Below are 27,345 nucleotides of genomic sequence, written 5' to 3' on the forward strand. Positions count from 1 at the left end.
AGACCCTATCTCAAAAAGACAAAAAAAAAAAAAAGAAAGAAACCATATATATATATAAACTAGGGCTCATATTCAGAGGGCACTGAGCCGTATACCTAGCCTTTTATTTTTTATGAGACAAGATCTTGCTAAATTGTCCAGACTGGCCTCAAAGTTGTGATCCTCTCACTTCAACCTCCTAGGTAGCTGGGATTACAGGTGTGTACCACTCCTGGTTTATACTTTTAACAAAATTTTCTAACAGGAGGCTAAGGAACTGTGTACTTAGCTTGGCTATGGAATCCTTTGTCAGAAAACATCCCAGAACATACTCTGGGACACAGTACACCTACACACCTGTCAGTGTGCAGCTGGGCGTGGTGGCGCGGGCCTGTGATCCCAGCACTCGGGAGGCTGAGGCAGGAGGATCATTGTGAGTTCAGGGCCAGCCTGGGCTACAAAGTGAGCTCAAGGTCAGCCTGAACTATATATGGAGACCCTGCCTCAAAAAAAGACAAAAAACAGTACAAAACAAAACAAGACCTGTCAGCGTGGGGGTCTCCACTGAACCTCTTCTGATCCCTAGCTCCCATCCTCTCTCCCTCAACCAGAACAGAGGACAGTCCAGTGTCAAAGGGGATGCTTTAATGAGCGTCCCGAGAGCGCCCTGCCTCTCACAGCTGCTGCCAGCTTCCTCTGTCCCCTCCTCTCTGTTCGGCGGCAGGTGAGCTCGTTGCTCAGGGCAGGGATCAGGAGTCTAAGGAGTGAGTGGGGGGCAAAGCTGTCCGGCCCTGTGGGGGCAGGGCACTCCAGGGTCAAGGGCCCGCGGGCTCAGGCCGGCCCCTCTTCAGGCACTCCTAGCAACGCCACCAGCGGCTCGAGCGGTATGGGGGTCCCCACGGGCACAGGGTGAGTGCGTTCATGCTTGCGCAGGTCGCTGGCACTTAAGAAAGCCTTGGGGCAGTGGGCACAGGCGTGGGGGCGCACGGAGCTGTGCGTGCGGCCGTGCTTGCGCAGCCCCGCCCTGTCGGAGAAACTCTTGCCGCACTGCGCGCAGGGGAAGGGCCGGAGCTCGGGGTGCGAGCGCTCGTGCCGCCGCAGCAGGGTCGGGGTGGGGAAGGTCTCTTTGCACTCGCGACAAGTGAACTGCGGGGGCTTCTCGTCGGCCTCCTCAACCCCGGCCAACCCCAAGGGCCCTGCGGCCTCCCCGACGCCGGGCCCCTGGCACTCCACGTGCTCCACCGTCATCCCTACCACCTGCCACTGCGTGGCCATCACCGCGCTGGACTCGGGGGGCAGCCCCAGCAGCCCGGCCGGGGGCTCGCCGAGGCCCGCGGCTGTGCCGGGGGCGGCCGGGCCCTCACCTGTCACACCGACCGGCAGCGCCAGCCCGACCACCAGCTCCGGCGCGGCGGCCTCGCTGCTGCGGTGGGTGCGCTCGTGCTTGCGCAGGCTGGACGACACCACGAACGACTTCCCGCAGGCGCCGCAGTGGAACGGGCGCTCGCCCGAGTGCACGCGGCTGTGCTTGGTGAGGCTGGCGCGCTCGGCGAAGGCGCGCCCGCACTCCTCGCAGCGGAAGGGCCGCTGGCCCGAGTGCACCAGCGCGTGCCGCTTGAGGTCCCAGGACGCCACGAACGTCTTGTCGCACTGCAGGCACTTGAAGGGCCGGTCGCCCGTGTGCACGCGCCGGTGCATGGCCAGGTCGGCCGGCTGCCGGAAGTCCTTGCCGCACTTGTCGCAGCGGTAGGGCTTCACGCCCTCGTGCGCGCGCTGGTGGCGCCGGAAGCTGGAGGGGTCGGAGAACATGCGGCCGCAGCGCGGGCACAGGAACGGCTTCTCCCCCGAGTGCGTGCGCTCGTGGCTCTGGTAGGAGCTGAGCTGCGTGAAGCCCTTGCCGCAGGCCGGGCAGCGGTAGGGCTTCTGCGCCGCGTGGATGCGCTGGTGGCAGGTGAGGGACGAGGAGCGGGAGAAGCTCTTCCCGCAGTCGGAGCAGAGGAAGGGGCGCTCCCCGGTGTGCGACCTGCGGGGCAGCGAGGCGGGGTGTGAAGGCGGCGGCGCCCTGCAGCCCATTGGGCTGTGAGCCTCAACACCCCCGGGTTTCTCCCCCTGACCCCCTAAGCTTGAGAAACCTCCAGGCAAGACCTCGGCGCACACCACCGACTTGACCTGCGCAAACGACGCCTTATCCACACTTGGCTCCCCCGACCAAATGCTGCCAGGCTCCACGGCAGCGCTGCACCCTAACCAGCGCGCCCCGCCCTTCGGAGCTGCATCCCAAGGCGCCCCCACCCCACAACTAGGAGCCCTCGCGCAGCCCCGCCCACCACCTCCGGGGCTCCGCCCTCCGCCCCGCCCCTCCGCCCTTAGCATCCCGCCGAGGGTGTGCAGGTGCCGAGGGTGTGCAGGCCGCTTACCGCTCGTGGTTGCGCAGGTCCTTGAGCTCCGCGTACGCCTTGCCGCAGCGCTCGCAGCCGTAGGGCCGCAGGCCCGCGTGCGTGCGCCGGTGCTTGCGAAACACCGAGGGGTCGGCGAAGCTCTTGCCGCAGTCGGTGCAGGCGTAGGGCCGCTCGCCGGTGTGGCCGCGCTGGTGGATCTTGAGCTTGGACAGCGCGCCGTAGGCCTTGGGGCAGTGCGCGCAGCGGAAGGGCAGCTCGCCCGCGTGCGAGGCCAAGTGCACGCGCAGACACACGGGCTGCATGAAGCGGCGGCCGCACTCCGGGCACGGGAAGGGCTTCTCGCCCGTGTGGCTGCGCCCATGGCTGCGGAGCTCGGGCGCCGTCTTGTAGGCCTTGGGGCACAGGGGACACGCGTAGGGCCGAGGCTTCGCCGCCGAGCCTGACCCCTTCTCCTCACCAGCTTCTTCTCCCTTGGCTTCGGTGTCCTGCTTTGGCTTCACCTCGACCGCCTCCTCTGCGCAGTCTGCAGGCACATGCGTGGCCGCGTGGCGCGCAGCCCTGGGAGCGTTTGGAAATGTCTTGGTGCAGGACAGGCACTTATAGCGGCGGCCACAGCGCTTGTACCCAGGCGCAGGGGACCCGGCTTCCGTGGCCTCCACTTCCATGGCCTTGGTGGGTGGGGCTTCTCTGCAAGACAATCACAGGCCAAAGCCAAATCCCTTCGCTGTTCTTCAAGGCCTCGAGGGAACCTTTCTCCGCGCATTTCCCGCCGGTGTGCTCAACACCAATGCACACCAGGGGACGCCCACGGCCTCCCTGTCAACCATGCCCTGCTCCCACAGTCCTGGTTTCTCCTGTGCTCTGCTCACTTAACCATTTTTTGTTATTTACTTTTTTGGGTACCAGGAATCGAACTCAGGACCTTGCACTTGCCAGGCAGGCACTTGTGCCACTGACCTATGTCTCTGGCTGCTCTGCTCACTAAGGGTAGGAGTGGACCCGCTGAGGGGCCGAAGGGACTAGGAGAGAGGTCTGACATTACAAAAGGCCCACCTGTACCCCCCCATCCTCTGGGCTTTCCCAACACGAGGCCACCCCCAGAATGCCTGGGCTCCATCTGTTTCACCATCCTGCTGCTCAGCTCGGTGACCAAGGACTCGCAGGATGCAGGTCCCGTCCAAGGTGACAGGGGCAGAGGGTAAGCAGCTGTGGGCCTGGCCCAGTCTCTAGATGCCCAGGGAGACAAGCCTCAGTCCCCAAGATGGCTACGTGGAGTGGTTTGCACCGTGCGGAAGCGGTAGGCCTCTGGCTGGTCAGCTCTCAGAAATGCAACTGTTCACAGAGGACTGTGGCATTGCACCCTGGAAGGGACTCCGCCCCAGACAGGAATCCTAGTCCTCCCTCTGCTTGGGAATCTTGCTGGGCTCCTGCCCCCATAACTCTGGTGGTGGGGAGCTCACTCTCTCAGCCAGAGCTATTGCTAGCTTTGTCCCAATCTATACATCTAATCTAGTGAGGCCTCCTGGACACCAGCTCTAGATGAGCTCCCCACTCTCTGCCCCGAGTTCAGACACTGTCCACCCAGCTGCTCCTAGGATCATGGTTGGAGGAAATAGGATTAACAACTGCATTAGCTTTAACACTGGCTCATCCGCCCAAGGGCATGAAGAGAAGAGGATTACGGCAGATCCACTTAAGGAGAGAGCAGCAGCTGCAGCGGGGGGAGCAGGCCGGCCACGGGAGAACCAGGTGTGCCCAGCAGCTGGGCGGCCCGTACTCCACCGCCAGCGCTTTGGATAACTGCGAGGGCTCAGTGGGATTTGGAATTGTTTTAGGCCTCTTTTCCCCGAGCACCTCTACAGCTGGAGGTTTCCAAGACATGGCGCTGGGGTTGAGGAGGGTGGAGCACAGCTGAGGCAGGAGGATGCTGAGGGAAATACAGATAAAGGCAAGGGCACAACTTATCTAGTGGACCCAGGAGCTCCTCCCGTGAGTGGCAAAGGCTTCAAGTCAGCACACTCCTGCCTGAAGGTCCTGCCTCAGTCCCGCCCTCTGCCCTGCCCCTCGCCCCATGCAGCCAGTCAGCTCCCTAAAATATCCTGTGATGCCCCCATCCCCTGGTCACGAGCTTTCCATGGCTTCCATACTACGCAAGTCCGCAGACTCTCTCTGGTTATTCCAAATCCTACCAGGGCTTCATCTGAGCCCCACTTCCCTGGGTTCTTCCTGTACATCTTTGTGTTTGGGCCCCGATCCCACATAACTCCACTCTGCCCTCAACTTGGTTAGTTCACTTTCGCCACTAACTCCTGGGGTGTGAAGCTGGATTAAAGGGCTGGCGTTTCTTCTTTTTTTTTTGTCTTTTTGAGACAGTCTCGCTATGCAGTTCAGGCTGGCCTTGAGCTCACTTTAGTAACTCAGGCTGGCCTCAAACTCACAACGATCCTCCTGCCTCAGCCTTCCAAGTGCTGGGATTATAGGGGTGCACCACCACGCCCGGTATCTTTTTTTCTTTTTTTGTCTATGGCTGGTGTTTCAACCACACGAATTCATCTTGTAGTTCCTAAGGGATTCATCCCTATCTCTGTATGAGAGACTCACTATCTCCTACCAGGCCATCACTGGACAGTCTGCTTGATAAAAGTTTCTCCTTAGGAAAAGTAATAAGCTGGGCATGGTGGCGCACACCTGTAATTCCAGCACCGGAGGCTGAGGCAGGAGGATCATCGGGAGTCCAAGGTTAGCCTGGGCTACAATGTGAGCTCAAAGCCAGCCTGAACTGTACAGCGAGACTCTGTCTCAAAAAAGACCAAAAAAACAACAACAAAAAAAAACCAGGAAAAGTAATGGTAGCATGCCGGGGTTATAGATTAGAGGCAGAGCACTTGCCTAGCATAAGTAAGGCCCTGGTCCAATACTCAGCTCACGTTTACTAAGCACTTACCAAATTCCAGGTTGTACCCTATGCTCTTTATGTGTACTGACTCACTTACCTTCATGTCAGCATCATGAGAAACGTTCTTTTCACAGATAAAAGATCTGAGGTCCAGAGCAACAGCACAGCACTGTGCTTAAGCACACAGTCTTGGAAGCCAAAATGCCCAGGTTCAAATCTTGCCTCCATCACCTCCCAGCTGATGTGACCTTGTGCAATTTATTGTATGTCTGAGGACCTTGGTTTTCTCATCTGAAAAATGGGGGTAAAAATAGTATTTACCTCAGCGGGTTGGGTGAGGTTTGTTTTTTTGTTTTTTTGGTTTTTTGGTTTTTCTCCGGTACCAGGAACCGAACTCACAACCTTGTGCTTGCCAGGCAGGCGCTTTGCCACTGAGCTAAATCCCCAGCCCCTTGGGTGAGGTTTGAATGAGAAAGAATAATTACTGTCCTCAATTATTGAATCTTTTCAGAGCCAGACACTTTACTGACCATGCTACCTTATTAATTCTCTTGCTTCCTCAGATAGGAATTTCATAGCCCCCATTTTACAGATGAATAAACTGAGGTTCCAAGAGTAACAGGACTTGCCTACCTGCACAGCTTGGACTTGAAATTAGGTTTTTAACTCATATTTAGTCATCAGGCCCTTGCCCAGTGATCTGAGACTTCTCAAGCTTTCTGCTGCCAGGGCAGCCCTATCATGACCAGAACCCTGAGCTCAGGTCACACCTATATCTTCTCTCATCCCTACAGAACTGCTCTGGGATCAGAACCAGCACCCTTTACATTTCAGGAGACTGGGTCTGCTGCTTCTGAGCTTGGGCCCTATTCTAGCCCTTGACAGCTCCGGGTCTGTCTTACACTGGATCTGTGAAACAGAGACCAGGTTGTTGGAGCGATAAATCCCTGCTAAGGCACTCCCCAGGGAAATGGTAAGGGAGTGTCTGGTGGGTCCCTTTGGGCATCCAACTCCATGAAAGTGGATAGCCAGGTAAGCTAGGTCCGTGTAAATCTACTATTAAATCTTCACTGTGCTGAGGACTCTTCTTAGAGAGCTAATTCTCCAAGCAAAGTCTGTTCAGTCCCCAGTATTAGAATAATTATCTAGGGAGCCTGAGGCAGGACACAAGTACCTGTATTTTAAACAGTTTCTGGCCCGGCGTGGTGGTGCACACCTGTAATCCCAGCACTCAGGAGGCTGAGGCAGGAGGATTGTGAGTTCAAGACCAGCCTAGGCTACAAAGTGAGCTCAAGGGCAGCCTGAACTACATAGCGAGACCCTGTCTCAAAATGACCAAAAAACCAAAATCAAAAACAAAAAAAACCACAGTTTCTGGATCATTCCCAACAGTTAAGAATCAAATACACATACATGTAGCTGGGTGCGACAGTGCACACTTGTAATCCCAGCACTCCAGGAGGCTGAGACAAGAAGATCACTGCAAGTTTGAGGTTAGCCTGGGCTACAGAGTAAGACCCTATCAAAAAACAGAAAAAAAAAATCAAATACATGGGCTAGGGGTTACCTCAGTGGTGGAGTGCTTGCTCAGTACGTACGAGGCTCTGGGTTTGATTCTAAGCATTCAAGAAAAAAAACAAAACAAAACAGAAACAGAGTTAAAGCAAACAAACAAACAAACAAAAAAAGCCATGTGTGGTGGTGCATGCCTGTAATCCCAGCACTTGGGAGGCTGAGGCAGGAGGATTGCCTCAAGTTTGAGGCCAGCCTGGGCTACAGAGTGAATTCAGGCTGGCCTGAACTACACAGTGAGACCTTGACTCAAAAAAAAGAAAAAACAAAATATCAAAGACATATCCTTAGATGTTTACATGCTCCTAGCAGAAAGTCATTTTTACTACATCTGTTTTCAGATGTGGAGATTAAGACCCCACAGGGAAGCAATATATACAAGGACAATATATACAGGGTCAGATTTAAACTCAAATCTTCAGGTCCATACTTTTAAGTAAAATAAGCTGGACGTGGTGGCGTGCACCTGTAATCTCAGCACTCGGGAGGCTGAGCTAGGAGGATCTTTGTGAATTCAAGGCCAGCCTGGGCTACAAAGTGAGCTCAAGACCAGCCTGAACTGCATAGCGAGACCTTGTCTCAAAAAGACACAAACAAACAAACAAACAAAACCCCATACATCAAATCCCTAGCTCCTACTGTAACTGAATTTGGAGACAGGTCTTTGCAGAAGTAATTAAGGTTAAATGAGGTCAAAAGTGTAGGAGTCTGGTCCAATAAAATTAGTTTTATAAGAAGTGACAACACAGAGAAGCAAAATAACTAGTAATAACAGCCAGTATTTAAAGCCAGCTAGTCAGACTCTCAAACTTCTACTGTCTTCCAACTATTACTTTTTTTTTTTGTCTGTTTTTTTTGAGACAGGGTCTTGCTATGCAGTTCAGACTGGCCTTGAGCTCACTTTGTAGCCTAGGCTGGCCTCGAACTTGCAATAATCCTCCTGTCTCAGCCTCCTGAGTGCTGGGATTACAGGTGTGCGCCAACTATTGCTTTGCTAGCACTTATACTTCTGTTCTGGTTGTTAACCTATTTATGGTGAAGATCAAAATTTTTTGAATTTTTGCAGGACATTCATATATACGCTCTAGAAAAATCCAAGGAACAAGAATTTGAAGAGAACACATTTCACTATGTGCCACTGTTATGAGCATTCCAAAATTGGATCCCTAGGCACTGAAGGGTTAATTATCTGTCTCCAGCACTGGGTGTCCAGGCTGAACAGCCCAGAAACTTGACTCTGTGCATCCTCTCTGCCCAGAACGGTTTGGCCACCTGAGGCAAACAGCACGAATTGACTTCACACGGAATTCAATCGCCTCTGCAGCCTCTGCAGCCTCTGCAGCCTCTGCCCCTCCTGTAGGAGGAGTGTGTGGAAAAAGTCAAGGGCTATTTATGAACTCAATTTGTCCTCCTTCCCCAGTTGACAAGGTCTGAATATCACCTCAGGGTTCCACAGCAGGCTCACTAGTGTGATCACCTAGTAGGGGGTGCAGTTCTGCTGTCTCACCCTATGCAGAGACTCACTTCCCCAAAAGGCCAGGCTGAGGCCTTGGGGGCAAGGATGAAGTGAAAAGGAGACTCATCTAAGGCTCACAGGTCAGCAATCTGCACAGCTGTACTCTTGGTCTAAAACCTGGTCTGTTTCAGCCCGGGCTTCAGTGACAATCTCTCCCTCTGGTCATCGAGCCAAAATCCTCCAATTTGGACCCCTCTGTGTGCCATAACCTCTGCCTAGTGGACTTCGCTTGCCTTCTTGCAAGGGAAAACTCTTTTTGCATCCTCCGAATACTCCATACTTAATGAAAAAGACCAAAACGTGGTATGTCTATGTACCAATCCTCCACGATGAATGTATTTATTATGTATCGCAAACATATACCAACAAAGAGGGGGGTACTTAGCGGGCAGTAGAGGTAAGGGATCCGCGGTGCTCTGGGCCTCAGTTTCTTCGTCAGTGAAATGGGTTCCTGAGGCATACGGGAGACTGAAGGGTGTGAGGGGCCTACCAGGCACTCTGAGCAGGGCCAAGGGCTGCACAAGTCCTGCTTTCCTCTCTCTGCCACCGTGTGTGTTGGTGCTCGGGCCAGACAGGCAACTCCCCTGGGCAGGGCCCTGGGCTGGACTCGTTTCGGGATAAACCCTAGGAAAGCGTGGCCGCAGCGAACACGGCAAGCAAGCGTGAAAGAAGAGCGAGGGTATGAAAAATGAATGAACGGAGGCCCGAAAGCGGACAAAGGCTCCGCAAGATGGCGTTCTTTAGGACCGTAGGTGGGGCGGCCAGGGCCTCCGCCGAGGAGGGGGGCCACCGGCGCCGGGGACCTTGCGGGCCGGCCGCACCGCGGAAACAAAAGCCCGCAACATGGCGGGCTCTAGGACCCCTGGGCCCGCACCGCGCACGGCCGCGGCCGCCTCGGCCGAGCGTAGGCAGCGGAGCAGCCGGCCCGCGGGCACAGCCGGCGGGTTCTAGGACCTGCTGGGCCCGGAGGCCGCCCCGGGCCGCTCGCCGCCCGCCCCGCCCGCGCCGGGCCAAACCAGCGCTCCCTCGCTGCCCACAGGGAAACTGAGGCCGGCTGGGACGACGTCCGCGCGGGAGCCACCCCAGGCCCTTGCGACTTCTCGCCGGCGTCTCTTACCTGAGTTGATCTGGACCGACTCCGCGGCGTCGGGATTAGCTCCTCTGGCAGACAGAAGCCCGGGCTCCACCAGTGAAGGGCCGGCGCTAGGACCCAGCAGGGGGCAGGGGAGGCGGGGCCGGCGGGCCAGAAAGCGGAAGTGGAAGGGAGCTTTCCCGGCGGCGGAGGAAGGAAAAGTTTGCAGCTCCAGCCTAAGGTGGCGGAGAAGCAGCTTGCAAAGGGTCTCTGGGTGCTAAGGGGAGGAGACGCCGGCAGATTGACCGGATACACCGGCCAGGCCACCGAAGTGTCTCCAAGACCTAAAAGGTGGGAGGACAGGCCATGCTCAACCTAAATCCGCTTATATTCCACATTTCTTTTAATAGTAAGGAGTAACTTTAATGGGGTTTCCTCATCAGTCTTACGAAGTCTTTCAGCGAGCCCATGAAAAGTGTCGCCAAAGTACTGTTGCCAGGGTTGCAGGATCTTTTTTTTTTTTTTCTTCTTCATCTCATTCAATATAGACCGGAACGATTTTAGCATCTCTGGACGGAAGTGTGGCTAAGGTAGTTGCTAAAACCGCTGTGCTGCGACCTACGTGGGCGGAGTCAGAGTTAAAAGCGCAGCCGGAGCCTCGCGCCGGAAGTGTGCGCTGAACCACTACTAGGAGGCGGGACAGGAAGTGTTCCTGAGGCGGAAGTTTCGCGGGGAACCTTTTGCCTCAAGGACACTTCCTGTTTCCTAGTAACAATAGGAAGTGTCCGCGGAGCTGGGGCTAGACTCCTAGCTTATCAGCTATACTTTCTTCCCTCTTATTTCCTTCCTCTTCTCCCTTATTCTTTCAGTCTTTTACTGCCCTGTGGCCTCCCGGGAACTCTGGATGAGTGTGCGTGTATGGGAGCGCGAGAAGCCTCCACAGCCACTCCTTGGGGTGCGCGGCTGCAGTTAGGGTAAGGGTCTCAGTGCGCAGGCGCGCTCCCGTTCGCGGTCCCCAACGGACTCGCTCGCGGCGGGAACAAGAAAGGGTTGTTGGTGTGAGGTAGGGGTCCTGAGAGGAAACTGGCAAAGGAGTTAAGTGACTGGAGAGGACTTCATTGGTTGTTGATTTGGAAAGGGAACTGTGGAGAGGAGAAGCTGTAGGAGGCGAGAATTCCAGGGAGCAGGTTCAGTGAGGGGGTTTCGTGTTGGAGATAGTCGTATTGGGGTCCCCTAGGAGTTGGAAGAGGCCAAGATGATATGGGAGGCATGAGGAGCAACTACTGAGAAAGCGCTTTGGGATGAAGATTCACTGGATTCGCTCATGCGTAAACTGGGTTAACAGAAGAAGCGTTAGGTGTTGTGAGGGGTTGGTGACACAGTGATTGCGTTTACCGCAGTGCCTGGCACATGGTAATACTTAACATGATTTGGTGTCATCATCAGCATTAGGAGAGGAAATTGAAGAGAAAATGAGAAATGATAAGAATAATGGGATAGAAAAGGGATGAAATGAAATTCTCAGCTTGAAATGGGGTGAGACTGATGGACAGTAGTTTGAGTAAAGGAAGTGGCCAAAAGAATCTTGGGAAAGAAACCTTATTGACATGGTGAGAACTAGAGGTGTGGAAGCAAGCCAGTCTTTTCTCTGATGGGAACCTCTGCCCTCTCAGTCCTCAGCTGTCAGCTGGAGAAAGTAGCTGCTTTTTCAGGCTTCCAGGCTACTCTTGCTGCAGGGTAAAAGAAAGACGATTGGACATTTGGAAAAAGACTAGTTTCCTTGTAAGATGCCACAGGAAACTTTTATACTTTCAGAAGTGGAAGTGTAGAGGGTTAGGAACATAAAACCTTTGGAATGTGGTGTAAAAAGCATGATAATAGTACTATGATCTGAAGTAGGTTATCTCTGTAGACTGTGGTTTCCTTATCTATACCTCTAAGGATAACTTAAACATAGAGGAGCTCCCATATTTGGGGAGCTGTGCATGGGGAGGTCTTAAACGATGATACTTGCAGATTATCTCTAGCAGAAAGCAAGTCCCTGGGCACTGATACTTGGGGAACCTCTTGGTAACCTCTGGTATACTTATTGCTCATAGAACCAAGGTAGAGTTAATCCAGGCCTTCCTTTTGACCACTGCCCCCTCTTCCTAGGCCCTTACACCAGAGGAAGATGCTACTGCTACCTGTCTACTCCTCCTGAACCTCCAGCTTTCTGTCACATTGCCCCATGGAGGATACACCCCTCTCCTTCAGCTGCTCTGACTGTCAGCGCCACTTTCCTAGTCTCCCAGAACTTTCACGGCACCGAGAACTGCTCCATCCATCTCCCAATCAGGATAGTGAGGAGGCTGACAGCGTCCCTCGGCCCTACCGCTGTCAGCAGTGTGGGCGAGGATACCGTCACCCAGGGAGCCTGGTCAACCACCGTCGGACCCACGAGACTGGACTTTTCCCCTGTACCACCTGTGGCAAGGACTTTACTAATCCCATGGCCCTCAAGAGCCACATGAGGACACATGCTTCTGAGGGCCGCCATAGGAGCAAGGAAGCCACTCTGCATCTCCAGAGTGAGACAGTGTCTCTTGACTCCTGGGGCCAGAGGCTTGGCTCTGGAGAAGGCTGGGAAAACCAGACAAAGCATACAAAAGAGACACATGGCTGTGAGTCTGGACCTGACCCCAGGACAACTCCAGGCACTTTGGAAGATACACCCACCAAACAAAGAGAAGGCTGGGAAAGCCAGCCAAATCCTGAGGAGGGTACTGAGCGCTGGGGTCCCACCACTCACTCTGCCAGAGCCCCGCCTCTTCCCACTCCAGCCAGCAGCCTCCTTAGCAATTTGGAACAGTACTTGGCTGAATCAGTAGTGAACTTTACAGGTGGCCAGGAGCCCACCCAGTCTCCTCCTGCTGAGGAAGAGCGGCGGTATAAATGCGGTCAATGTGGCAAGACCTACAAGCATGCTGGGAGCCTCACCAACCACCGCCAGAGCCACACTCTGGGCGTTTACCCTTGTGCCATCTGCTTCAAGGAATTTTCTAACCTCATGGCTCTGAAGAATCACTCCCGACTCCATGCCCAGTATCGGCCTTACCACTGCCCCCACTGCCCTCGTGCTTTCCGGCTCCCCCGGGAACTGCTGGAACACCAGCAGTCCCATGAGGCTGAAAGGCAAGAACAGCCCTGGGAAGACAATGGGATGCCCACCACCAACGGGCACACAGATGAGAGTGCCCGGAACCAGATACCAACTACACAGATGCTGAATGGCTTGGAGCTCAGCATTTCTGGGGAGCTAGAAGATAGTGGCCTGGAGGAGTACCGGCCTTTCCGCTGTGGAGACTGTGGCCGTACCTACCGCCATGCTGGCAGCCTCATCAACCATCGAAAGAGCCACCAGACAGGTGTCTACCCGTGTTCAGTCTGTTCCAAGCAGCTGTTCAATGCAGCGGCCCTCAAAAACCACGTGCGGGCTCATCACAGACCCCGGCAAGGAGCCGGGGAAGATAGGCAGTTGTCGGTGACCCCAGCTTCCCTGCTGTTAGCTGATAGCACTCACAAAGAGGAAGAAGCCCCCACCACCACCCCGGACTATCGCCCCTATAAATGCAATGAATGTGGTCGGGCTTACCGTCACCGGGGGAGCCTGGTGAACCACCGCCATAGCCACCGCACGGGAGAGTACCAGTGCTCGCTCTGTCCCCGCAAGTACCCCAACCTTATGGCCCTTCGCAACCATGTAAGAGTACATTGCAAGGCTGCTCGAAGAAGTACAGACCCAGGGACCCAGGGTCCCCCCAGTCACCTCAAGGTGAAACTTTTGCCTAACTCGGGGGCAGCAGAGCCAACCCCGCAGACAGATCAGGGACACATGTGCAAACACGAAGGAGGGCCTGTCGGTATCCCCCCAGCAGCAGGTACAACATCCCCACTGATATGCAGCATCTGTGGGATGCCCTTTGAAGATCGTGAGAGCCTTGAACAACATGGCCTGACCCATAGGGAAGGGGAAAATAGCAGGACAGAGAGCACAGTGTCACCTCCTAGGGCATTTGCCTGCAAAGACTGTGGCAAGAGCTATCGACACTCAGGCAGCCTCATCAACCACAAGCAGACCCATCAGACGGGAGACTTCAGCTGTGAGGCTTGTGCCAAGCACTTCCACACCATGGCTGCCATGAAGAGCCATCTGCGTCGCCACAGTCGGCGGCAGAGCAGGCGCCATCGGAAACGGGCTGGCAGTGGGGCAGAAGCCAAGTTCCCACTAGAAGGGCCCTGGGCCCACGCGGTTGAACACAGTGTGGGTCTGGATTCTTCCCAAGACACTCCAAAGGAAAGTCCTTGTGAAACTAAAGGCAGCTTGGAAAATTATGGGGACTGTTTGCAGGCTCAATCTGAAGGTGACCATTGTGGGCTTGAGAGGGATGAGGCCTGTTTCCAGGGTGATAAAGAGAGGGGAGGCACTGAAGGAGGACTGGAAGGGAGGGAAACCTGTTTCCTTGACAACTTAGACATCCCAGGTGAGGAGGAAGCCAGTGGGACTCACTTCTCTGATGGCCTCACTGGGGTAGATGTAAACCAGAAAACCACTGGTGAGCCTAACTCATCTTCCCACTCTGCTGAAACTGCCAGCAGCTGGCAGACTGAGGTCACTCACAAGTGCTCTGACTGTGGGCACTCTTTCCCCCATGCCACTGGACTGCTGAGCCATAGGCCCTGCCACCCACCAGGCATCTATCAGTGTTCCCTCTGCCCAAAGGAGTTTGACTCTCTGCCTGGCCTGCGTAGTCACTTCCAGGACCATGGGCCAGGGGAGGCGGCCTCAGCACAGCCTTTCCTCTGCTGCCTCTGTGGTATGATCTTTCCTGGGCGGGCTGGCTACAGGCTTCACTGGCGCCAGGTTCACAGCTCCTCAGGCGTGACTGAGGGCTCAGAGGAGGACGGGGAAGAAGGAGCAGCAGAGGTGGCCTCTGCTTGTAGCCCTCCACTACAGCTCTCGGAAGCAGAGCTGCTAAATCAGCTGCAGCGGGAGGTGGAAGCACTGGATGGAGCAGGTTATGGGCACATCTGTGGCTGCTGTGGTCAGACCTACGATGATCTGGGGAGCCTGGAGCGTCACCACCAAAGTCAGAGTTTGGAGAATCCCATAGATAAGGCTTCAAGCCGCCCAGAAGCATCAGGTGATGCTACAGAGATAGCTGCAGACAGTGTCCTTGAGGGCGCAGTGCCTTCTCTCTCTGGAGAGGGTGAAGACACAAAGTCTGAAGAGGGAGTGAGTGACACAGTTGTGGACAGCCTTTGCATGCAAGTTGGTGAAAGTTTCCTAGAGGTTCACCCTCGTCCCTTCCGCTGCAACCAGTGTGGTAAGACCTATCGCCACGGGGGGAGCCTGGTAAATCACCGCAAGATCCACCAGACTGGAGACTTCATCTGCCCTGTGTGCTCCCGCTGCTATCCCAACCTGGCTGCCTACCGTAACCATCTGCGGAACCACCCTCGCTGCAAAGGCTCTGAGCCCCAGGTGGGGCCCCTCCCAGAGGTAGGGTTCAGCAGTGAGCCCCAGAATGTGGCAGAGAGGGGGCCAGAGCAGGCAGAAATGGAAAAGCTCCAAGAAGAACTTAAAGCAGAGCCCCTGGAGGAGGTGGCAAGCGTGAAAGAGGAGAAGTGGGAGGAGACCCCTGTGAAAGGGGAGGAGATGGAGCCACGGTTGGAGACGGCAGAGAAGGGCTGTCAGACTGAGACCAGCGCTGAGCGGCCTTTCAGCTGTGAGGTGTGTGGCCGCTCGTACAAGCACGCTGGCAGCCTCATCAATCACCGGCAGAGCCACCAGACCGGCCACTTTGGCTGCCAGGCCTGCTCCAAGGGCTTCTCAAACCTCATGTCCCTCAAGAACCACCGGCGCATCCACGCAGACCCTCGGCGTTTCCGCTGCAGTGAATGTGGCAAAGCCTTTCGCCTGCGGAAGCAACTGGCCAGTCACCAGCGGGTCCATGTTGAACGGCGTGGCGGTGGGGGGACCAGAAAGCTGATTCGGGAAGATCGGCCTTTCCGGTGCGGGCAGTGCGGTCGGACCTACCGCCATGCTGGCAGCCTCCTGAACCACCGGCGTAGCCATGAGATGGGCCAGTATAGCTGCCCCTCTTGCCCCAAGACCTACGCCAACCACATGGCCCTGAAGGACCATCAGAGACTACACTCTGAGAGTCGGCGGAGGCGGGCGGGGCGGTCCCGGCGGGCAGCTGTGCGCTGTGCGCTTTGTGGCCGTGGCTTTCCTGGCCGGGGATCTCTGGAGCGGCACCTGCGGGAGCATGAGGACGAGGCCAAAGGGGAGCTGGCCGGGGGCCAGGGAAGCTCAGATGGCACAGAGGGCAGTGAGGGGAGCTTGGCCAACAACCAGGGACTAGAGGGCAGATCAGGGGGTACTGAGTCGGTACCCCAGCTAGAAGATGAAGCCACGAGGCCGGAAGAGCATACTCAGAATCCAGCCGGGACGGCAGACTCAGAAGCCACAGATGCAGTGACCTGGGGCAGGGGAAAAGCAGACGGGTGGCAAGGAGAGAGAGGACTGGTCAATCACAGTGGAGGCTGGGTTCCTCAGGGCCAGGCGTTGACCAAGCCAGAAGCCCAGTCAGAGGACAGCGTCCCCAGGAGTCCTTGCCACGTTGCCGACGGTCAACCCAATGGACCTAGTCTAAGTCACGTGGATGGCTGGGGTGATGGAGATAGCATCTCTCAGCTCCCACCAGAAAGCCACTCCTATTCCTGCTGCCAGTGTGGCAAGACCTACTGCCAGTCAGACGGCTTCTTGAACCACAGCACCCACAAGACAGACCTCCACTACTGCCTGCTCTGCGCTGAGGAGTTCTTAAATCCCATGGCCACGAAGAGTCACAGCCACAACCATATAGCTGCCCAGGTTCTTTCCTGCCCCGACTGTGGCGTAGCCTTTGAGTCCTGCCATGAGCTGGCCACTCACTTGCAGACGCATGCCACGGGCCGCAGTCAGGTGCCAAATCAGATGGAAGAGGCTGGAACTGTAGAGGACAAGGTGGGGCTCCCCGGTCAAGGGAAAGCTCAGGAGGCCCCCTCAGAACCCCTCAGAGCCTCAGGAGAGGATTCCAAGCAAGCTAGTGGAGAGCAAGAAATAAACTTCACAGGAGCCGACAACAAGGAGCGGCCCTTCCGCTGTGCCCAGTGTGGGCGCTCCTACCGTCATGCTGGCAGCCTGCTGAACCACCAGAAGGCCCACACCACTGGCCTCTATCCCTGCTCCTTGTGCCCCAAACTTCTGCCCAACCTACTGTCTCTTAAGAACCATGGCAGGACCCACACAGACCCCAAGCGCCACCGCTGCAGCATCTGTGGCAAGGCCTTCCGGACAGCTGCCCGGCTGGAGGGCCATGCGAGGGTCCATGCACCCCGGGAGGGGCCTTTCACCTGCCTCCATTGTCCCCGGCACTTCCGCCGTCGAATCAGCTTCCTGCAGCACCAGCAGCAACACCAGGAGGAGTGGACAGTGGCCAGCTCTGGTAAGGGGGGTTTTCGCTTCTGGGCCTTTTGGCTAAGATCAAGTGTAGTATCTGGTAAGGGGGAATGAACAGAGGATTGAAGGGTCCCAGAACCCTTCAATGGGGAGGGCCACCTGGGGCACTTGGAGGGCAAAGCTGGGTCCTGAAGTGAGTGGCAGAGCAAGGCGGGAGAGAGTCACATAGATTCCAAGAGGTGGTGGGGACCTAAAGGTCGAGTGGAAAACAGGTTGAAGAGGCTGCCTTTTGAGCAGCTGCGATCTGCACTCTTGGGTTAGATAAACAGATGGCCTAATGGGGTGGGCAGTGTAAGAGGAGAGGTAGCGGTCGTAGACAGAGGCTGCTGGGCGGGCTCCTCTGCCACGGCCCAAGAGGAATGGCCTTTCGGTTTCGGCTTGGGCTGGGTTCCTGGGCACCACCTGGATACTGTGTCTGGAAACCCTCCTGACTGAGCTGGTAATGTTTTCTGGAGAAAGAGATGAAGCCATCAGTTTTGTCTGGGTTCTGTTCTAGAGTGCACAGGGAGCCAGGAGGCAGGGAAGGGAGCTCCAGGATGCCTCGGCCTCCGTGCAGGCAGTCGGGGATGGCCTTCTGGGCTTCAGGGCATGTGGGGTCTGCCCCCTCAGTCCGTGACCCCCACTGACAGGACTGTTTTATGGCGTCACTGCTGACTTGGCAATGGAAACTGCGTCACTGGTCAATATTCAACTCTCTCTCCTGACATCTTATCCTTACTCTCCTCCGCTTTTCTTGGGAACTAATTTTTTTTCCTATAAACATTGTTCCACCTCTCTTTTTCTCCCTTTTAGTCAATTCCTCTCTCTGCTGTAGGTTTTTTTGTTTTTATGTTTTTATTTATTTATTTAAGTTTTGAGGCAGGCTCTCACTTTGTAGACCAGGCTGGTCTGGAACTCACAGCAATCTTCCTGCCTCAGCCTCCCACGTAGTGGGGTTAGAGGTATGCGCCACCGTGCCCAACTGTAGATCTTTTTAGACTCCAACCAAACCACCCTTTTCACCTGCACACACACATCACCCCCCCCACCTGGCATGTTTAATTAGAGACCTGAGTCACACATAATTGTTCCTTTGAAGCCAGGCCCAGCTATAGCCACACGGTCATTAGGCCCTATCTCTCATCATCTTATCGGAGGGCATCTGAGTAGACTCCCTCCACCCAGCCCACAGAGGATGAGATGTGGAGGGCAGGGCAGGGCCGACCTGTCCTCCCCAAGCCCCGGGCTCCCTGCACTGTGGTAGAGGAGAACCCATTCCATGTAGTGGCCACCAAGGATGATGTCCCTGAGATGGTGAGTCCTTGGCCAGAGCTTATCAGGGAAGGGGAAGAGTGGTAGATAACGTTCCCTTCAGAGCGGAAGGGGTGGCTCTCAGGGCGGAAGATTTCTTGTGAGAGGCCAGGTGGAGGCCGGGTAGCCAGGGCTGGGGAAGCTCTGGGGAGTCTTAGGGTTCCTGGGTTCTCCGTGGGGTCACAACAGGGGGCTGGCTTCTGGGCTGGGAGGTGTGCTGTCTGCCTCCTCGGTGACCTCCTCTTTCTCTCCCCAGGAGCTCCAGCGGCACCAACAGCAAGCAGAGGGGACTTGTCATTGCCCCCTGCAGTCACCCTGACAGCCCCACTCCTGGACCCTTCACCCCAGTGGCCTGCAGACCTCAGTTTCTCCCTCTGAACTTCCACATCTCCAAAGATCAGAACGTTGGAGCGCGGGTGTGGGCAGGGCCGGGCTTGATCTCCATGTTTCGCTCAGGAGTAGCTTGGGCATCCCCAGCTCTTCTCTCCCCCTGTGACGAGTACCCAGATCTGGCTTCTTTCCCGAGAAGGGAGTGGGGTGTTTCTCATGTCCCTGTCATTGAAGGATCTTCTTCCCCCAGCCTTCGTCACCATGCTTCGCCAGGATGCCGGCGGCCCTTGCTAGCTAGATTGCAACACCAGGGAAAGCAGGTTCAGAGAGCCCATGGGTGGGAATGTTGCCTGTGAAAGGGGAGCCTTTTGCTACACTTTGTAACTTATTTTCTAAAGTCTATTTTGTAACAATTTATTTAAGTTTTAAAAAAGGAAAATTGCTCCCCCCCCAAAAAAAAAGAAATTTTCGAAACAGCTGGCTGATGTGATTGTGTCTGAGGGGGGAAGGGTAGGGACAGCAGGGGACACCTGCGTTGGAGAGCAGAGCCACGTGGGAGCACCCGTGGGCGACATCCCTGTCCTGCAGGGTGAGGACTGGGGCACCTGCTGGTTCTTGGTAGGCTTCTGCCACAGCCAGATGGGCTGTTGGGCCGCCCCAGGGCCTGGAACACACTCGGGGGCACGAGGAGGGGCAGGCACGGTGACATGGGAGGCGTCTCACTTTTCCCACGTCCTGTGAACAGCCTAGAGCGTCACTGTCAGCAGCTGGCCGGTTGGCCTATCAAGGAAAGGAAGAGCAGTGCACTTGGCTTTGTCCTCGCAGCGTTTGTTCCCTCCCTTAAAGGAGGAGGCTCTGTCTTGGCATCCGCACACCCAGTTCCACAAGGGGGAAGAGCCACAGCTAGAATGCACGTGGTCTGCGCCCTGCTACAGCCCACCCGGCGCAGCTACAGGTGGGTCGGATTGACCCACAGGTCTGGAACGGGCAGGGAAGCCCCAGGGACACTTACGTGAGTTGGCCAGGCAGCTCCCAGCCTCCACCTCAGGCTCGGGCGCCTCTTCTTCGGGCTCCGGCTCCTCAGCAAAGTAGACCTGCCAGTCTAAACTACTGACCCAGTCCTCATAGGCGGGCAGCGCCGTGAAGACGGCGGGCCTCACAGGGCCTTGGCAGGCATCTCCAAAGCTGTGTAGCCCGGCCAGGAACCATGTGCCCCTGACCTCACGCAGCAGCGGTGCCCCCGATAGGCCCTGTCAGGGATCAGTGGCGATGAGTTCTTTCCCCCCCTTACGCAGCTGTGGGAGGGCAGGAGGGGCTGAGGGGCTGGTTACTGGGGGCTGGTCGGCAGCACGGACTAGCTCTAGTGAGACGCAGGCTGGAGGCCAAGCGTGGCATGTGGTGAAAGGAAGCCAGGGGTCTGCTGGCCAAGGTTTGGAACTGGGGCTCACCTCACAGTGGGGCAGCTCGCCCACAGCACTGGTGCACACCATCCCTGGCAGAATGGGGATGCCGTCACCCCCAGGGGCTGCATGTAGCCGGCCACAGGCCCTAGGCCCCAAGAGGGTCACAGGGACTGTCTGCAGGGAGCTCAGGCCTGTAAGGTAAGGGAAAGAGAGGCTGCCCCAGCGGCCTTTAGGCTGGATGGACAACTGCTGGTAGCCCCAGTCCTACGTACCTGCTTCTTGGGCCAACCCCAGGACCCAGCCACGTTCCCCGTCAGGCAGGCGGTGGTCAGCATAGGGCAGGCAGAGGGGTCGCAGACTGGGACCCAGTGTCACAGGCTGGGCTAGCAGCAAGAGGGCCACGTCATAGCCCCCTTCTGGGTGTGTGTAGGCCCCGTGCAGGGTGAGTTGCTTCAGGCCCCGTTCCTCTGCGCCAGCCCCCAGCCCTACGCTCCATTCTTCCAGGGTCTGGCGCCTATGCAGAGGAGCATTGATTGACAGCACTGCGGGGCTGGGCTGGGATAAGGCACACAGAGGGAAGGGCCGCGGGGCTCACCCGATGAAGCAGTGGGCCGCTGTCAGCACCACCTCCTCTGATACTAAGGCTCCCCCACAGGCCAGCTTCCCCTGGTGCTTCAGCCTCGCATCCCAGGGCCACGGAGAAGGGGCTCCTGCCAGGGGACCCGCTCCCCTCAAGGATCCACAGGCTGAAACAGATTTCATCATCTGACTTGTTAAGCACTCACCCGGCCCGGCACTTGCCAGTGCTGTTAAATCCTCCCAGCGTCCTTTTAGGTTCACTTGTGTTACCCTCATTAACAAAGGTTCCAGGAGGTTAAGTGACTTCCTAGCTCTGTACCAAAAGCAATTAGTAGCAGGCTTGGGATTCAAAAGTCAGAGCCTGGCTGGGCGTGGTGGCGCACGCCTGTAATCCCAGCACGCAGGAGGCTGAGGCAGGAGGAATGCTGTGAGTTTGAGGCCAGCTTGGGCTACATAAGCAGGCTCAATGCCAGTCTGAACTATATCGTGAGACCATTTCAACAAAACAAAATAAAACAAGCCAGAGTCTGAGCTTTTTAAGCCTGGGGATCTGAGAGTACTTTGTCCCAGTCCTCCAGAAAAGGCCCTATTCCTCACTTCCCAGACCCCTGTCTGCATTCCTCTGGGGCAAGACTCACTCCAGAGTCCCAGTGCTTCCCCTAACACCAAGACGTCCCTCCTTCCCAAGTATAAGTTTGCATGTAGTTTGCATGTTGCTTGCTTCCTGCCAGGATTTTGAGTGTGAGCGCTGCCTGTTTGATCTTGCTGGGTCCCTGCCTGGAGGCTTGCTACTTCTTTAGAAAACCTTCATCCAGCTGAGTGTGGCGGCACATGCCTGTAATCCCAGCACTGGGAGGCTGAGGCAGGAGGATCACCATAAGTTCAAGGCTAGCCTGGGCTACACAGTGAGTTCAAGGCCAGCCTGCACTACAAGGCCAGACCCTGTCTTATAACAACAACCAATCAAAAGCAAAAACCTTCATATCTCAGAGATCCCTCTTTCCGAAACTCCAAAGCCATCAAGCTGCAAAGCATGCCTGTCAGCCTTAATGGGGTTTGTGGGCTGAGGCTGGAGTCTAGGGGGAGGCAAAGGAGCTGGGGGCTGGGGCAGCCAGGGGCTGAGGCTGCCCTGGAGGAGCAGACTCCCTCTCTGGGCTTAAGTCTAGGGCACCACTTAAAAACCCCCTTAGCCCTTCCTTGGCAGTGTGTGGGCCCTGTATCAGTTCTCTGTTCTGACTGAAGTTTGCTTCACTGGCTCCACCCGCTGCCCGGAGGTCCTCAGACAGGCTTGGGCTTCCCCACATGTCCCACTCCTCGCACCCACTGCGCGTACCTACACAGCTGTCCTCATCGCTGGTCTCCGGGGTCCCTGGGTTCTGGGCCGGAAAGGCTGCCCCCTGAGCACGCGCCTGCAGCCAGGAGCTGTGAGCAGCGGTGTCGGTCAGGAGCACAGGCGTGTCTTCCTGGGCACATCTGGATGCGAAGCTGATGATCCCAGCCTGAACCCAGTATCCACTGGGCTCTCGGCACAACACAGGGCCCCCAGAATCTCCCTGGAACCAGGCAATGGAGCCTGAGCCACAGGCCTGCCTGGGGATACACCCCTGACTATAACCCATCCTTCTCCGTGGTTGCACCCCCAGTTTAACGCTAGGCCTCCCCTTCGCCCTTCCCTTCTCCTCCCCCTCAGACCTGGCACGGTCCCTGCACCCCAGGCTGGGCACCCCCACACAGCATCCCGGGCCGGGCTGGGCTGGCCAGCAGACGCTGGTGCAGCCGGTTGTAGAGACAGTTACATGTGGGGCGGCTGATTAGACGCAGGCGCAGGTTCCGGAGGGTCCTGGGAGCTGCGAAAGGGATGAGGGTGAGACTGGAGTCTAGGTTCTGGGAGGCCCAGGGCACTGGGGGCTGGGACAGTTGGGAGCCGAGACGGTGACCTGGGCAATGGGACTACCTCTCCGGGCTTAAGTCTGGAACAGCACTCACCATCACTGGTGTCTTGATCCCAACCAGTGGCCCAGCAAGAGGCTCCAAAAGGGAAGCGATGGGCAGGTTGGGGCAGGCAGAGGGGCGTACGGGTCGTGGGGTGGGCCAGCCGTAGCAGGGCCAGGTCTGAGCCCTGGCTGTAGTGGTTAAAGGCCCGGGGCAACTGCAGGGCAGCTACCCCCACCTCCTCAGCCCCTGGACTCAGCCCCTCACGCTGCAGAGAACCCAGGACAACGGACCAGGAACTCAGTTCTGTTGCTGCTTCCCTGGAATGGGAAGGAAAGGCCTGGGCTGTTGGAGTGCAGGGGAGACAGTGACACCCCAAGAGATAGCACAGGCAGCTGAAGACCGACAGATAGTCTGGCGCTTCAAGCACAGTCCTCTTTTTTCCAACCTCAGTTTATCCATTTATAAAGCTATCACGAAACCGGGCGTTTTGGCGCACGCCTGTAATCCCAGCACTCCGGAGGCTGAGGCAGGAGGATCCTTGCAAGTTCAAGACCAGCTTGGGCTAGAAAGTGAGCTCAAGGCCAGCCTGAACTGCATAGTGAGACCCTGCCTCAAAAAGACAAAAAAAGAAAAAAAAGCTACCACGAAAGGTTGTTAAGGTTAACTTGATAATAAATACCTGGCACAGGACAGAGACTTAATAAATGCTACTTTATTCTAGGGACAGGGATCAGTCTTGCAGGGCATAGGGACAAATCATCCATCTCCAATGCCAGAGACCTGTCTAACCCCGCCATGACTCACTTTTCAAAGCAGTGGGCAGCCGTGAGGACCCAGGTATCTGCCACCAGGGAGCCACTGCAGATGTGGACTCCCTGCCGTCGCACGCTGGCTTGCCAGGGCCATTCTCCGGGTAGTGTGTTGCCCTCCTGAGGCGCAGGGGGGCCGGGTCCACGCTGCCCACATGCTGTGGAGAGGAGTAGGTCATGCACACAGCAGACCCTTGTCCGGCTTCACCCCAGGCCTACCCCAGACCCAAGTCCTCAGCGCTTTCCCCAGAGCGCTGAGCTGCTTGAAGACCTGGGAAGAGATAGACGCAGGTGAGACTTGGGCGCTTTACTCTCGGGGCCCAGGTTTGATGGAGGGGGGGGGCTGGGGTGAGCCCCGGGTTCCTACCTATGACTCCACAGACCTCACCAGCCCCTCCCAGAATGAAAATATATGAGGTCGAGAAGTAGCTTTTATTGGAACCCGTTCAGAGTACACACGCAGTAATTAATTCTCCTCCCTCAGCTTTGCTCAGCATTCTTGGGCCTGAGGAGCAGGGCCCGGGGTGCAGCTCGGCACCAGGCCAACCCCCCTCCAGGCTTCAGAACCCCTACTACTTCCCCCACTGCTGAGTCACAGGTGGCCCAGTATGTAGTAAGCCTTAGCTTAATTGTCCCTTCAGCCATGGAGGCTTTAAGTGCACAGATTAGAGGCCTTCATCATGTTCAAGTGGTGAAGTGACTCACGCCACCCCTGTCCTAGCGACTTGAACTCCCCGTCTTCCCACAAACTGCCGGAGAGCCCACCGGAGGGTCGCTGCCCTGCCTCGTCCCCTGTGTGCATCACGGGTGCACACAGATAGGCCCACCGGACATCCGGGGCAGCACAGCCGAGACGTGACAGAGGAAGGATGGGGGAGAGGGAGCAGAAACCGCCTGAGCTCACTCTGGGAGCAGACAGGCAGGCAGGGTGCAAGGAACACACGGAGAAGCATGACAGTCCCCGCGGACACTAACTGGGCCCGAGAAAGTCCCGGCCACATTTTTTCACACAGGTGGCCCTGTATGTCCCTCCACACACACACACAGCCACACACAGGTATCGCCACATGCGGATGCTGGCCCACCGGCGGGACCGAAGCGCGGGGGCTGGAGGGGCTGAGTGTGGCCTGTGAACGCCCCACCCCACGCACGCGGATGGCTTACCCTCTGTGAAGACCAGTGCTCCCAGGATGAGCAGCCCTGCGCCCCCGCTGTGCCTCATGCTGCGCCCGGGCCACTCTGCCGTCCCTCTGTGCTCTGGTTCTCCCGGGCCGCCTGGGTCTCCCTGGCTCCACCTCTGCCCCGCCCCCAGCTGGCTAGGAGTCAGGCGTCATTGCTTTTTTTTGGGCTGGAGGGAGCCAGCAGCTCTTAGCTCTGGGGCTGATCACCACCCATCTTCAGATTGCTGCGGAGACAGACTGCCCTGGTTCAAATCTCCACTTATCACTCCCTTGCCCTTGGACAGTTAACCTGTCCGCGTCTTGTCTGAAAAACTCAAATGAGTTGTTGGATGTAAAAATGCGTAGACAAGAGCCTGGCTTCTAGTAGACTCACTGGCATGGGAGCACCATCGTGGGGCTGTGAAGGCCACAGGAGGCAAGCTCCCTTGGTTTCCACTTTTCAGCTTCCCTGCATCTCAGGCCAGGACCAGGTGAGTTTCAAATACCTCGTCCTCATGTCTGCTTCCGAGGCAGAGTGCGCAGGATTAGGTGTTTGTTGGACTGAGTCTCTGCTTCTTGCCGGCTGTGAACGTACGGTAAATCCCAGCACCTCTCTGGGCCGGCTGCCTCCCCAGGAAACAGAAAACCTTTCTTGAAAATGGGGCCATGCGTGGTGGTGCACGCCTGTAATCCCAGCACTCGGGAGGCTGAGGCAGGAGGATTGTTGTGAGTTTGAGACCAACCTGAGCTATAAAGTGAGCTCAAGGCCAGGCTGAACTACATAGCGAGACCCTGTCTCAAAAAGATACATACACACACACACACACACACACACACACACACACACACAAAGGAAAGACTCTCAGTCGGAAAGAATCCTTTATCTCTTTCTGACTCATAACTCATGCCAGCTCAGACCGTTCAGGAACCCTGATCCTAACCCAGATACAGCGGTGGGTAGTTTACTGCAGACACTGAAGCCAGATGGCCCAGGCGAACTCACACTGTGGTATATGGGGCTGGGGGTAGCTCCGCGGCCGAGTGCTTGCCTTTTTTTCAGTGCATGTGTGAGGTCCTACACTGAAGGGGGAAAACCCCCAGATCTCTTTAACCCCTTCCCTACACTAAATATGTGATCTTCGGTAACTTAGCCTCTCTGTACCTTGATGTCGTCGCTGCTATGGGCATGCTAACAGTACTTAGCTCATAAGGGCCGGGGATATAGCTCAGCAGCATAAGCACCTGCCTGTGCAAGTGCAAGTCCTGAGTTCGATTCCCAGTAAAAAAAAAAAAAAAAAAAAAAAAAGTTAAAAGTGTGCTGTTCAGTATTAAACAACAGCAACAAAAACAGTATTTAGCTCATATAGTTGTCACACGGATTAATTCATTTACACATTAACATAAGTTCTTAGAACAGTGCTAGGTCAGGGATATAATTCAGCGGTATAAGTGCCTGCCTGGCAAGCGTAAGGTCCCGAATTCGATTCCTGGTACCAAAAAACAAAAACAAAAAACAGTGCTTAGCATGTGGCTAAATCCTCAGTACATATTAGGAAAAACAAAACAAAACAAAAAACACAACCTGGCCCTGGCCCTGGCCCTTCTGGCCTACCAAGACTGCTGTGGATTGGCAGATAAGGCAGCTGGAGGGATTATGGTTAGACTACAGGAAGAAGCTCCCAGCCATGCACGGAGTCAGAAGGGCAGTGTGCCCTTGCAGGCGCATGTGTGACTCTCTCAGGAAAGGAGTGCTGGCTCCTGGAGGCAGCAGGGACAAGCTGCCAGCCTATTTTCTGGGGGTGGGGGCTGACAGTGCCCCAGGCCTTGCTGACTGTACACGCTGGAGTGAGACTAAGAACAAACACCCTTCCTGGGCAGGCCTTCCACTCTCCCTGTGACTCACATGCTTCAGTCTTCCAGGGAAGGCAGCGCTGGGGAAGCCCAACACTAAGGTCCTGACAGACAGACGGTTCAGACGTGGCCAACTTATTTAGGAAATTTTATTGCTTAGAACCTTCTTTCCCAGGGCAGTAGCAAAAACCAGCCCTTGGAGAAAGAGCTAGAGGCACATTTGGTCCACTTTCCTCTGTGTGATTATGGACAGGGTAGGGGAGAATGCAGGGCCTTCAAGGGACCCAGGCATGGCCTGGTGGGGCAGGGCTTAGGCCACAGCAAAGATGAGGTCATCCCAGTTTAGGGTGAGGCCTCAGTGCCGCTTGGCCTTGCCCTGGGGTTCCTGGACCTCTCGGAAGCTAAGCCACATTAGGCCCACATTGATAGCATAGGTAGTGATGCAAACAATGCAGAAATCATAGAGCACGAAGAATAGGATCCAGGCTAAGTAGATAGAACCAGCAAGGGACACCAGGGAACTCAGCACCAGCAGGATAGAGGCCCAGCGTCCCCGCAGGCAACCTGCAAAGAAAAAAAGGGTCAGGAATGGACATCTCCAGAGCTTGCCATGACTTCCTTGTGCCGCCCACATAAGGGGCTGCTGGGAAGCTAAAGTAAGAGGCTCACTGTAAGACCTCGCTTCTCCCATCTGTTCAGTGACCCCTGGGACCCAAACAGACATACTGCCTGTTGAGCTCTACATGACATGAAAGTCATTTTTACTTTTTTTTGTTTGTTTTCCGGTACCGGGAATCGAACTCATGACGTCACCAACGTCACGCTTGCCAGGCAGGCACTGTGCCACTGAGCCAAATCCCCAGGCCCGAAAGTCACTTTTAGATTTCCCTCCAAGAGGAATTTCTGCTGGGCGTAGTGGTGCACGCCTGTGGTCCTAGCACTCAGGAGGCTGAGGTAGGAGGATAGCTTCCAGTTCAAGGCTAACCTGGACTACACAGTGAGTTCAAG

General features: G+C 56.1%; 4 protein-coding genes across 11 annotated transcripts in view; 1 reads left to right on the plus strand and 3 right to left on the minus strand.

Annotated features, from left to right (window-relative positions):
- Positions 1-479: 479 nt before the first annotated feature.
- Positions 480-9,569, minus strand: Znf668 (zinc finger protein 668). Of its 2 annotated transcripts, XM_005405293.2 has the most exons (5): positions 9,480-9,564; positions 8,853-8,986; positions 5,372-5,565; positions 2,397-3,065; positions 480-2,002 (listed from the first exon to the last, which is right to left on the minus strand). In XM_005405293.2, exons 4-5 carry the CDS (start codon positions 3,041-3,043, stop codon positions 811-813), a joined length of 1,839 nt encoding a protein of 612 aa, XP_005405350.1. In that variant the 5' UTR covers positions 3,044-3,065; positions 5,372-5,565; positions 8,853-8,986; positions 9,480-9,564; the 3' UTR covers positions 480-810. The 2 variants fall into 2 exon arrangements, with proteins under 2 accessions (XP_005405350.1, XP_005405349.1); XM_005405292.2 differs by lacking the exon at positions 8,853-8,986 and having other exon boundaries at positions 9,480-9,569.
- Positions 9,570-9,637: 68 nt separating this feature from the next.
- Znf646 (zinc finger protein 646) lies at positions 9,638-19,338 on the plus strand. 7 transcript variants are annotated; one of them, XM_013504759.1, is made up of 4 exons: positions 10,163-10,408; positions 11,589-15,429; positions 15,520-16,966; positions 18,527-19,338. In XM_013504759.1, the coding sequence occupies exons 2-4, from the start codon at positions 11,665-11,667 to the stop codon at positions 18,646-18,648; spliced, it is 5,334 nt and encodes a 1,777-aa protein (XP_013360213.1). In that variant the 5' UTR covers positions 10,163-10,408; positions 11,589-11,664; the 3' UTR covers positions 18,649-19,338. The 7 variants fall into 7 exon arrangements, with proteins under 7 accessions (XP_005405360.1, XP_005405362.1, XP_013360213.1 ...); XM_005405303.2 differs by lacking the exon at positions 10,163-10,408 and adding an exon at positions 9,638-9,785 and having other exon boundaries at positions 11,589-16,966; XM_005405305.2 differs by lacking the exon at positions 10,163-10,408 and adding an exon at positions 9,808-10,024 and having other exon boundaries at positions 11,589-16,966.
- Prss53 (protease, serine, 53) lies at positions 19,288-25,186 on the minus strand. The gene is made up of 10 exons (XM_013504760.1): positions 24,491-25,186; positions 23,322-23,484; positions 22,569-22,834; positions 22,275-22,429; positions 21,916-22,135; positions 20,599-20,749; positions 20,276-20,517; positions 20,049-20,194; positions 19,613-19,850; positions 19,288-19,380 (listed from the first exon to the last, which is right to left on the minus strand). The coding sequence occupies exons 1-10, from the start codon at positions 24,546-24,548 to the stop codon at positions 19,361-19,363; spliced, it is 1,659 nt and encodes a 552-aa protein (XP_013360214.1). The 5' UTR covers positions 24,549-25,186; the 3' UTR covers positions 19,288-19,360.
- A 1,282-nt stretch (positions 25,187-26,468) lies between these two features.
- Vkorc1 (vitamin K epoxide reductase complex, subunit 1) overlaps positions 26,469-27,345 on the minus strand; it is a gene marked incomplete in the record, with an annotated part of 2,750 nt that continues 1,873 nt past the window's right edge. The window contains 1 exon segment of the mRNA XM_005405300.2: positions 26,469-26,901. Coding sequence (XP_005405357.2) covers positions 26,693-26,901 — 209 coding nt within the window.

This window comes from Chinchilla lanigera, unplaced genomic scaffold (genome assembly GCF_000276665.1).
Source record: "Chinchilla lanigera isolate Chin_1 unplaced genomic scaffold, ChiLan1.0 scaffold00092, whole genome shotgun sequence".
NCBI lineage: Eukaryota > Metazoa > Chordata > Mammalia > Rodentia > Chinchillidae > Chinchilla > Chinchilla lanigera.